Source organism: Mastigoproctus giganteus, chromosome 10 (genome assembly GCF_048544385.1).
Source record: "Mastigoproctus giganteus isolate SK-2022 chromosome 10, ASM4854438v1, whole genome shotgun sequence".
NCBI classification, from domain to species: domain Eukaryota; kingdom Metazoa; phylum Arthropoda; class Arachnida; order Uropygi; family Thelyphonidae; genus Mastigoproctus; species Mastigoproctus giganteus.
This window is the reverse complement of record NC_143584.1, coordinates 59429577-59441839: the sequence shown is the minus strand read 5'-3', so window position 1 is coordinate 59441839 and position 12263 is coordinate 59429577. Positions and strand designations below refer to the sequence as shown.

Here is a 12263-nt window from a genome sequence, read left to right as displayed (position 1 = left end):
CTTGGGCATCGCGTGACACAGAGACAACCCCTAAGGCAGAATACGCTGGTCCCGAAGGAACTAGTAGTTGTTGGTGACTCTATTGTCAGGGAAACGGGGAACATGCTTTGTAAAAAAGATAGGTGGAACAGGACCAGGGTATGTCTGCCAGGGGCAAAGGTTGATGACGTTGTAGAGCGAATATCATCTTTTAAGGCCACAAAAGGTGATATAGTTGTACACGTTGGCACTAATAATATTAAGAGTAGGAGACCGGCAGAATTACTTAACAAGTACAGGTCACTGTTGAACAAAAGCCGAGAATTAGGGTTGAATTTGAAAGTGTCTGCAATTCTGCCCAGACACGATAGGAGGGAGTATATGATGAGAGCCTTGTCGATCAATTCGGCCCTGGAAAGATTGTGTAAGGCTCAAGGGGTAGAATTTTTTTCAGCCTGGACTGTACTTGTTAACAGGAGAGATTGCTTCTACAGGGATGGGATACACTTAAATAGAAAGGGTGCAAGAGTATTTGCTGATTCTATCGAGGCAGTGTTAGGTGGGTCAGAAAACTGCTAGCTTGGGGGGAGACAAAGACCAATAGATTGACAGGAGCCACTGGCAGAGGTGAAAGAGATTCTTGCACTGCTTCTATTAGAATGAGCAGAAGCCTGAAAAACAAGATGCATGGTATTTCAGACTCTGCTGGGAGCCATTGCGGTACAAGTAAACACATGGGTTGTGTTAGGGTAGCTAAGAATAGAAACAGGTGCAGGTATACTTGCGTGTACACCAATGCTAGGAGTTTAGTAAATAAATTTGATGAATTTGAGTGTTAGGTGGGTCGGAAAACTGCTAGCTTGGGGGAGACAAAGACCAATAGATTGACAGGAGCCACTGGCAGAGGTGAAAGAGATTCTTGCACTGCTTCTATTAGAATGAGCAGAAGCCTGAAAAACAAGATGCATGGTATTTCAGACTCTGCTGGGAGCCATTGCGGTACAAGTAAACACATGGGTTGTGTTAGGGTAGCTAAGAATAGAAACAGGTGCAGGTATACTTGCGTGTACACCAATGCTAGGAGTTTAGTAAATAAATTTGATGAATTTGAGGTATTGCTCAAAACATCGAAGGCAGATATTATTGGGATAGCAGAGACTTGGTGTCACACAGATATAAGGGATGCAGAACTGCAATTTGGGGAGTACAACGTCTACAGAAAGGATAGACAGGATAGGAAGGGAGGAGGGGTTATCCTATTAGTTAAGAAACACATAAAAACCAAGGAAGTGAAGCCAGTCGACATCGCTTGACAGTGCAGTGTGGAGTCAGTTTGGTGTGACATAAACATTGGGAGATCAAAATTGAGAGTAGGAGTGTGCTATAGGCCTAATGACTCTGATGAGTATAATAAGGAACTGTACAGGGAAATAGAGTGGGCCAGTAAATCAGAGTGTCTTATAATGGGAGATTTTAATTTCCCAGATATTGACTGGAATTTGGGGGCTGGTTACTCACACACTAGCAGGACTTTTGTGGATTTATTGGATGATTGTTTTCTACATCAGCATGTTCGGGAGGCAACTAGAGGGAGTAATACTCTTGATTTGATTATCAGCAGTGATTCTTCATGCATTAAGAATCTGCAGATAAATGAACCACTAGGTGGCAGTGATCACAGTGTGCTGAAGTGGGATTTACTCAAAGAGGTAACTACCATTAGGGGTAAAGGGAAGGGTTATTGCTTCCGTAAAGGCGACTACGATGGACTGAGACAGTATTTAAATTCTATACAGTGGGACCAACTGATGATGTTACCAACAGCAAATTCAAAATGGGAAGCATTCAAAGAACTTATCTTGGAAGCTACTAGGCTTTACATACCAACTAAGAAATATTGTTCAAGGTTTAGGCCAAAATGGATGTCAGATGAACTAATGAGGCATATGGCAGAGAAGAAAAATGCATGGGATACATACAAATTAACACATGACACAGAAGCCTATGATAGATACAAGTTGATATGCAACCAAGTTACAAAGGAGGTTAGGCAGGCGAAGGCAGATTACGAGAAATCCTTGGCAAGGGATGCAAAGAAAAACAGCAAAGAGTTCTTTACTTATGTAAACTCTAGAAGGAAGGGGATGAATCAGATTGGTCCACTTGATATTGATGGGTCAAGTGTTGATGATCCTGCTCAGGTAGCTAACAAACTAAATGAATATTTTGCATCGACATTCACACATGAGGAGTTATTCAGCGAGGGGAATGCCAGAGGTGTATTCAACTCTAGCAGTAAGCTACAGAATCTTGAAATAACTGGGAGTAAAGTGGAGGAGAAACTGTTGAAGATAAACACAAGAAAGGCACCCGGGGTGGATGGGATCTATCCAGTTATATTAAAGGAGGCAGCAAAGGAAGTAAGCAAACCCTTAGCCATAATTATGAGAGCTTCCTTGGACTCAGGGGAGGTACCCATAGACTGGAAATGTGCAAATGTGACCCCAATTCACAAAGGAGGATCAAAGGCTGACACAAGTAATTATAGACCTGTGAGCTTAACTTCTGTTCCAGGAAAATTAATGGAGGCACTGGTTAAAGAAGCACTGCAGGATCATTTAGACAAGACTTCAGTTATAGCTCAGACACAGCATGGTTTTGTTAAGGGGAGGTCTTGCCTGACCAACGTGATTGGATACTATGATGCAGTCACAAAAGAACTGGATGCAGGGAATAACTTTGATATTATATACTTGGATCTTAGAAAGGCTTTTGATACTGTTGCACATGGAAGACTGCTACACAAATTGGAGCAGTGTGACATTGGAGGCAAATTGCTGCTATGGATAAAGGGGTGGTTGATGGGGAGAAGACAGAGAGTGGTAATCAATGGACACTGCTCATCGTAGACTGATGTTATTAGTGGAGTCCCTCAGGGCTCAGTGTTGGGTCCATTATTGTTTTCTGTATTTATAAATGATATTGATGATGGTATATCGGGCTTAATGTCCAAGTTTGCAGACGATACAAAGGTTGGCAGGGTTGTCAAGGACACTACTGACACTATGCTGCTGCAACAGGATCTGGAAAGGTTGAGCAGATGGGCTGAGAGGTGGCAAATGAAGTTTAACATTGACAAATGTAAAGTACTACACATGGGAAACAGCAACCCCAGAGCAACGTATCAACTCTGTGGTACTACACTGACAGTGGTAGAGAATGAAAGGGACTTGGGGGTGGTTGTGCAGGCAGATATGAAGTTCTCTGAGCAGTGCAGACGGGCTGCAAGAGTAGCTCATGGAGTATTGTCAATGATATACAGGAATTTTTCCAGCAGGGATAAGGAGGTGATTATTCCATTGTATAAGGCGATGGTGAGGCCACACCTAGAGTACTGTATACAGGTCTGGAGGCCTCATTTCAAGAAGGATGTAGAGCTGCTGGAACGAGTACAGAGAAGGGCAACAAGATTAGTGAATGGAACAAAGGGGTGCTCTTACGAAGAAAGGCTTAAGTTTTGCAAATTACAGTGTCTGGAGACTAGGCACCAGCGAGGTGATCTGATAGAGGTGTATAAAGCCTTGAATGGTTTAAGCATGCTCAATGCTGATGGGATGCTTCCTCTAGCTCAGAAAAATCACCTGAGAGGGCATAAATTCAAATTGAGGAAAGACAGATGTAGGATAGACGTGCGGAAATTTGCCTTTAGCCAGCGGGTGGTTGGTTGGTGGAACAGACTTCCATCCCTTGTGGTGGAGGTTGATAGCTTAAATAAGTTTAAGGCTCAGCTGGACAGGTATTTTGAATGAACAGAGGGGTGAAGTGGAAGTGGGTTTTTTTTTTTTTTTTTGGCTGATGCTGCATAAGCTTGCTTTCTTGCATCAAATGCCTCTACTAATGCTAATGCTAATGCTAAAAGCTTTCCTGAAATCCGAATATATGATATCAAAATTATTTTTTGCATCCAGTTCCTTTGTAACCACATCATAATATCCTATCAAATTTGTCAGACAAGACTTTCCCTTAAGAAATCCATGCTGTGTCTGAATTATTGCTGCAGTCTTGTCTAGATGATCTTGCAATGCATCTTTAACCAGCGACTCCATTATTTTACCCAGAACAGAAGTTAAACTAACTGGTCTGTAATTACTCGTGTCACCCTTCGATCCCCCTTTGTGAATTGGGGATACATTTGCACATCTCCAGTCCGTGGGAACCTCCCGTGAGTCGAAGGACGCTCTCATAATTATGGCTAAGGGTTTGCTTAGTTGCCTTGCCGCCTCCTTTAATATAACTTTATAGATCCCATCCACCCCAGGTGCTTTTCTTACGTTTAACTTCAACAATTTCTCTTCCACTTTGCTTTCAGTTATTACAAGATCATTAAGCACCCTGCTACAATTTGATAACCTTCTGCCATTTTCAAACCTTAATAATTCCTCATGTGTGAATGTAGATGCAAAATATTCATTTAGTTTGTTAGCTACCTGAGCAGGATCATCAACCGTCGAACCATCGATGTCAAGTGGACCAATCAGATTCAACCCCTTCCTTTTAGAATTTATATAAGTAAAGAAATCCTTGCTGTTTTTCTTAGCATCTTTTGCCAAGGATTTCTTGTAATATGCCTTCGCCTGCCGAACCTCCTTTGTGACCTGATTACAGATTAACTTATATCTGCCATGTCCAATTCCCTTGCATCAAGGGAATGCAACGTTTCAGCACATGACAATTTGTTTCATGCAACAGTTTGGCATGTCAGTTCAGTGTATGAGACAATTTGGTGAATGACATTTCACTGTCTGTATGTGACAATTCGGTGTGTGAAAATTAGGTTAAAGACAAATTGTAACTATGACAATTTGAAAGACAATTTGTAGCTAAGACAGTTTGGTGTATTTTTTGGGAGAATTTAGTGTATGGAAAAGCAAGACAGAAAATGTAAGCATTTAACATGCTGTGCTGTTAATGGTGAATATAGTTATCATAATGCTGTTCTTGTTTTTTTTATATTTTTGCTTGCTGTTAATGCCAAATTTAATGATCACGATACTGTCCTTGATATGTTATACTTGAGATATGGCCTAGCCATTGCTTTTTATAATGGGACAATCACCCTCTGATCTCTGGCAAAATTACTTTATATCAGTGACAGAACACTTTGAGCTGTCTTAGCAGTGTCTGCTGCTCAGAAAACCTCATATAAACTGTACAATTCCTCCCATGTTTTCTTTCTTCACTACCTTCAGTGTCGTACCACCTAATTGGTATATTAATCTGGCATTACTGCTGCCCATGTGCTGTACCTTGCATTTGACAATGTTAAATCTCAGTTGTCACTTCCCAACCCAACTGGTTAATTTTTATAACTTTTGTTGCAGCATCATACCCTGATTGCTGTCATTGACTCCACACCAACATTCATATCATATGCAAACTGTGACTTTAAACTTGATATGTCTTTAGCAATATCTTTATTAAATATTGACAGCAGTAAAGCACCCAGCAGTAAACTCTGAGGGATTACACTAATTAAGAAGAGAACATCACTCATTATTAAGCAGCCCCTGCCTTCTGCCACTCAACCATCCCTTTGTTCACAGCAGTAATAACTTGCCTCTAATGCTACAGTGCTCAAATTTGTATAGTATTCTTTCATTTGTAATATGAAATTAATGGAATTAATTTAATGTTCTGTATGGAAAACGTAAACATGTAACGTAAATGAAAACATAAACATAATTATACTTAGGTTTCAGCTTTGATGAAATCTAAGTATAATTAATTACAGCTCCCACATTTTAGTATAGAACTTAGTTTACTCAATGCTGCACGCACTGCAGCTATGCCTACTCGTACAATCATATTTTTTTGGTTGTTTTGTAGCATGCAGTCTTTTCTTTAAATTCATTGGGTGTATGCACATAAAAAAAAAAATCACAAGCATAACTTTCTATCAGCTATCAATACAACTGCAAATAACATTTGATACACATTGTACAATAATTTGTTATATACATTTTTCTATAAATATTTTTTAAGAAAATATTTATACAGTTTTTTTTTTTTTTTTTTTCAAGATCGATGGCAGTATTGAGATTTATGTAAATTTGTTGAGAGATCTGTCTTTGCGGACAGATTTTTTTAAACGTGAAATCGAATTCTTTGCTCTTGTGGAAGAAGAAGAGACCAAGCGAAAATATAACACCACTAATACAATGTGGATTTATGATAAAGAGATAAAGGTGGAACTCCTCAGAACTTCAGAGACATTTAAACCAGGATTAAGATATACATCATTTGTAAGTAAGTTATTAAAAAAAAAATATATATATATATATATATATATATATATCTTGTAAAGCTGCATTGATATGTTAAGGTGATTTTTTATATCTAAGTATAATTTTTTATTCTTTTCAAGTAATTACTAAAGCACGAATAAAGTCAAAGCTTATGTATTCCTTTTCTAGTAGAATGCTATATTTGCTTCAAAATGCAGTAAATCAGTATTTATGCTTTGAGCACTCATGTTTTAAAGGTTCATGTTTCAAAGTGGAATCAGACAGATCTGTACTTTAATATGTAATGAAGCCGATAGTGGAAATTTTGCTAAAATAGGCATTTTCTTTTGTTAAGTATTCTTGGTCTTTGAGGCTGTCACAGACATTCTCTCATGTATTTCAAGCTGGGCTTGCTACCTAGAGTCCAAAATGTTCATGGGACTGATATTCAGGTTAAACTCAATTCAGGTGAATTTTGGTCATTCTGTGACAACCTCTGCTTGTACCTTCACATTGGAGGGACTGTTAGTAACCCTGGGTGTAACCCCCATATACATGTCCTGAAATATGGCACTTAGTGTACTGGAGGTGACCACTTGGGTGCAAACCAACATAAGCAAGGGATCAAGGTGTGGTGTCCACACGACATGGAAGAGTGCCACCCCTCTTTGTTATCAGGCAATACTAGGGGATGGATAAATTTCGTAAACTGGTGCAATACCACAAATTTCCTTATTGGTCTCTTGAAGTGGGGAACCCATGTTTAGCCTCCAGTGCAAAGCTCTCGTACTCCATCCCTCCATCATCCTGTACTCTATCCTTCCATCATAAAGTATGATTGATGTCTATTGAGGCATGTTAACAAGATTGGATCTTCCTTATATTTCTAGGGTACCGCTCTAAAATGGTGTTTGCTGGCAAGCCGCTAGATAATCCACCGGACCAAACTATTGGTAATGCTCTAGGAGCCTTCTGGATTATCTAATGTATAATCTCGCTGCTTCTACTCTGACAGATAGTCACAGGAGAGAGTCTGAGTAGTGTGTATGAAGGGGCATTGTCAAGGTACATTATGTCAAGGAGCTGGGTATATTCTTGCCATTCGTATGCCATATCCAGAAACTTCATTATTTCATACATCATGTCTTCCCCACACTTTCTTACTACTGAATACATCACAAATAGTCAAACTAATAGAACAAACATCTGTGGAAAGATTTAAATCTCCCAAACACTTCCTCTTTCATTTCACAAATATAATATCTCAGTTCCAATCTCAATGATATCCATTTCCACTTACAGTCTGTCAAACCCCACATACTTTTTCTGACAGAATCCCAATTATCAATTGATTCAACTACTGCTCATATCATTTGTCCTAATTATTCACTGTATGATTCCTTTTGTTTCAAAGGTTGTACTTGTGAACATGTCTGCTCTCATATTCCATATAAATTGGAACTCTTTGACTTCCTCTCTTTGAAACTTGACTTTCTTCGGTTCAACTTTTCTAACAGTCAGGAAATTTTCCTTAGTGATTTTAATGTTCATAACTCCACCTGGCATCTGTTTCTTGTCACACATACCCAGCTGGTCGAGATGCTGAGGCTTTTGCAATTACTAATGACCTCATACAGCTTGTTCATTTAACTAACAGAATACCAGACAATCCTTACCAAACAGTCAACTATCCTGATCTTTTTTCATGAACAACTCTTCAAAATACATTGTCGATGTGATTCGTCCCCTAGGCATCTCAGATCAAAACTTGGAGATTGTCTCTTCTCCATTGGAGCATTTCTCCTTTGGCCATTCTCAATCTTGTGTTGTTTGGTTTATTAGCAGAATAATAAATGGGATTATCTGTGTGATTTCTTTTCTTCTTTTCCTTGATCGGATTACTGTTTTAAAGATTCCGATGCCAACATTTGCTCAGATTGTGTCTGATATTATTTTTGTATTAGTAGGGCATATGATGCAAGAAAGCAAGCTTCTATAGCTTGCAAAATAAAATAAAATAAAATAACACCCTACACATTTCACCCATCCATTCACTCCAAATGTTTGTCTAGTTCTGCTTTGAACTTATTTAAGTTGCTGACCTCCACTACAACAGATGGAAGTTTGTTCCAACTATCAACCACCAGCTGGCTAAAGGCAAATTTCTGCACATCTATTCTACAATTGTCTTTCCTCAGTTGGAATTTATGCCCTCTCAGGTGAGTAATCTGAGCAAGAGGAAGCATCCCATTAGCATTGAGCTTGCTCAATCCATTCAAGGTATTATACACCTTAATTAGATCACCTCGCAGGTGTCTAGTCTCCAGAAGCTGAAATTTGCAGAACTTTTAGCGATGAAATCTTTTATTCCACACTCCACCTTAAAATTACATCCTTTATCAAAACCTTGGTTTCCAATAATTTTAAGGCTGTGTAAGACACGAATGTTGCATATCGCAATTGGCTTGTGTCGAAATCTCCAAGTTTATTTTCTGCCTATGCAAAAGCTCACAACAATTTATTGTAGTTATTAATTAGTCCAAACCAGATTTTGAACAAGCTAAGAGTAGAAAACTTACTTCTTGTACAAATGATAATCGAGAATTCTGGTCTCCTGCTAAAGCTATTGGCCTTAACCTTTCCCATCTCTATTCCAACCCTGGTCAAAACCAGATGGTTCTATGCCACCTCAGCTATAGATAAATCTGACCTGTTAGCATTCTACTTTTCTTCTAATTTATGTATTGATAGTCTTGGTAAACCACCAACTGCCATACCAGTTAAAGTTAACTGCAGCCATTATCAACCCACTGCAGGATGGAAGCCTCCTCAACAATTCATGCTGAGGGAAATGGACCATAATCTGCCATGCTGGTTTAGTGCGGGTTGGCAGATCGACCATATTTAGCAGTCAGGGGCTTGAACCAGTGCACTCCATTAAATGCCTTCTGTAATCTTCTGTCAAAAGGATGTCAGAAGAATTTTGAACAATCTTAATACCAAGAATATGTCAGGTCGTGATGGCATTTCTCCACTTGTTCTCATTACCTGTGCTGCTGAGATTACTCTTGTTCTGTGTTCCCTTTTACACTTTCTTATTCCACTGGTGTTTTCCCTTCTGCTTGGAAAGTTGCTAATATCCAGCTAGTTCCTAAAAAGGGTGTCAAATGCCTCCCATCCAATTACCTTTACCATTGCACTAAATTCTATTCTTTCTAAAGTAATGAAGAAATCTATTAACCGCCAACTCCTAAACTATCTAGAAACCTTCCATCTGATCAATGATCACCAGTATGTTGTTGTTATTGGGTTTTTAGGAGCATTAGCAACTAAGGCCATATTGCTCCGGGGATATGCGGTGGTCATTCCCTGACCTTTCAGCATCCTCCGTATTTGGTGGATCATGGGCTCGAACCCTGGTCTAATCAAGAAGTGTGTGCTACACACTGCTGCTCCTGCCCACCTGGCTACGGAGGCGCCATACCCACCAGTATGGATCCCATCAGTGTTGATAGACAGGTGATATACTTGTGTTGATAGAGAGGTGACTAACTGGCTTATGTTACTCATCTATGGACAACTTTATTGGAAAATTATTGTGAAACTCAAGCAGTTGCTCTTGGCATTTCAATGGCTTTTCATCATATTTGGCATAAGCTTCCATCTTATGTTTTGCCAACTGTTTTTTGTAATTGGGTAACCAGTTTTTTTTTTTCTGACTGCTCACTGTGGGTGATGGTAGACAGACAACTCTCTGTCTTCTAAACTCTCCAGTAATGCAGCTGTTCCCCAAGGTTCAGTTCGTTCTTCTACTTTTTTCCTCTTGTATATTAATATCTGGTCAATCTCCATTGACCAGAAATCCTATCCATAGTTTTGCTGATGACAGCATGTTGCATTCCACCTTCTAGTTTGAGAAACCTTGCCCCACACAAACAGTTTCAAATTCTTGAATATCTACTAACAATTCTCTGAATGCTGTTCTTTAGGTAATTCTCTAATGTGGCAAAGATAACTTAGTTGGCACTCGTGTGGCAAAGATAAATTCTTCTGCTTTTGTGATTATCTTCAATGATACTCAGATTTCTAGACAAGATCACATACCTCCATTAGAGATTAAACTTTAAATCTCTCTCTTGGCATAAGCATATCAGAAACATTGCTTCCTCTGCATCTAAAAAAACTGGGTTTTCTCTTTTGCTCTCGGTATTACTTTTCTTCCCAGCAGCTTCTCACTTTGTACAAAATGCAAATCCACCTTACCATGGAATGTTGTTCCCACATCTGGGGCAGTGCCTCAAAAACATCTCTAATACTTCTAGATTCCATTCAAAGGATGGCAGTTAGGTTAATTAATGACCCATTTCTAAAAAAAACACCTCCACTCTCTGTGTCAAAGACATTCTGTTTCTGCTACATCTTTTCTATAAATACTTTCATGGACACTGTTCTTCTGAATTGGTGTCTTACTTCCTGCTCTCTCTTCCAAAACAGTCTGAACACATGTTGCAACCAATCAGCATCCTTGTACTGTCCAAATTAAAAATCACAGAACCAACCCTTTCTTATTTCTCATTTATTCCTTCAATTTCTGTTTTCTGGAACAACCTCTCTTCATATGTATTTCCTGAAAGTTGAAATCTACAAGAAATTCGAGTCTAATGGAGTAGCTGCTTTCATTTTCTCAACCTTCAACCCATGCACAATACTAACCATTATAGGTTCTAGTACCTCTCATGCTTGAAGTATTCATAAAAAAAAAAAAAAGAAAAAAAAAAAAACTTTATACTTCAAGTAGTTTATAACAAGGCCCCTGAGGATGATAATTTTCTTGATTTATTCTTAACTTGACTGCTAAATAAAAGATGTTTTACTGTTTTAATTTAAGATTTTAAATGCTGAAGATGTAAAAATCAGCTGACTTGTATGATTCATTCATTATTATGAATTTATCTTGTCTGTGGTGTCTGTAATGAAATTGCAAGGATGAGTGAGGAAATTAAATAATTTGCTTATTCATGCTTGCATTTTTTTTTTTTTTTTCAATCCAGACATTGTTTTACTTCACTGGCGAATTTTGTTCATTGTCTTTAAGTAGAATGTTGTTTTCTATGTTGTTTGAAAGAATTATTAATTTCCACATATACCCTTAGCTTAAGATAAGGTAAATTTCTAGATTTATTAGCTGGACAAACACAGATTTTGTGAAATGCTTCAGCTTATCGCTAAAAATTGTTCTATTTGTGGATGCTACTGCAGGCTATGTGAGTCGTGATTCTGGCCTGTTGAAACAATATATCATGGTTGGTTTATAGGTGTTCTACAATAAACTTTGGCCTAATTGGTATTTTTAATTTAAATGTAAGCAAAACTTATGTCTCAGATGAAAGCAGAAAAGTAAATACCTTAAAATAGTGTGGGAATGCTCTGACTCAGTGTAAAACTGCCAAGGGTATTTCTCCTATGATGTACTACTTGCTCATATTTGCAAAACTGTCTGTTGAAGGACATGATATAGCCAAAGGGAATGCTTTTTGTGCTTTTTTTTAAAAAAAAACAGAATGTCGGAGCACAATTCAGAATTTTGTTAGGAAAATATAACGGCTTTAAATACATTGATGTTGCCCTTGATGTGAAAATGAGGGACTCATCAAACACTTAGCTGCTGAACTCACTACTATATCCTACAACCATTCGTCAGACAACACAGTGGCATACTCAAAGGCAGAATTCACAGGAAGTAGCAATTGGTGACTGTTATCTGGGAAATGGGAAATATATTGTACAATAGGATAGTTAGAATAGAACCAGTATTTCTGTCTGGAGGTACTTGTGCTGTAGAATATTTATGATCTGTTCTCTAGAATTTACTTAACAGATACAGTGTAATGTTGAGAAAAAGTTGTGAGTCACCAATTGCTACTTCCAGGATTCACAGGAAGTAGCAATTGGTGACTGTTATCTGGGAAATGGGAAATATATTGTACAATAGGATAGTTA

At 38.4% G+C, this 12263-nt stretch overlaps 1 protein-coding gene across 2 annotated transcripts in view; it reads left to right on the top strand.

The window, feature by feature from the left end:
• LOC150079048 (CD109 antigen-like) overlaps positions 1-12263 on the top strand; it is a 1092235-nt gene that overhangs the window by 383796 nt on the left and 696176 nt on the right. For both annotated transcript variants that reach the window (XM_090384122.1, XM_090384121.1), the window contains exon 12: positions 6060-6281. In XM_090384122.1, coding sequence (XP_090240248.1) covers positions 6060-6281 — 222 coding nt within the window. The remainder of the gene's footprint in view (positions 1-6059; positions 6282-12263) is intronic.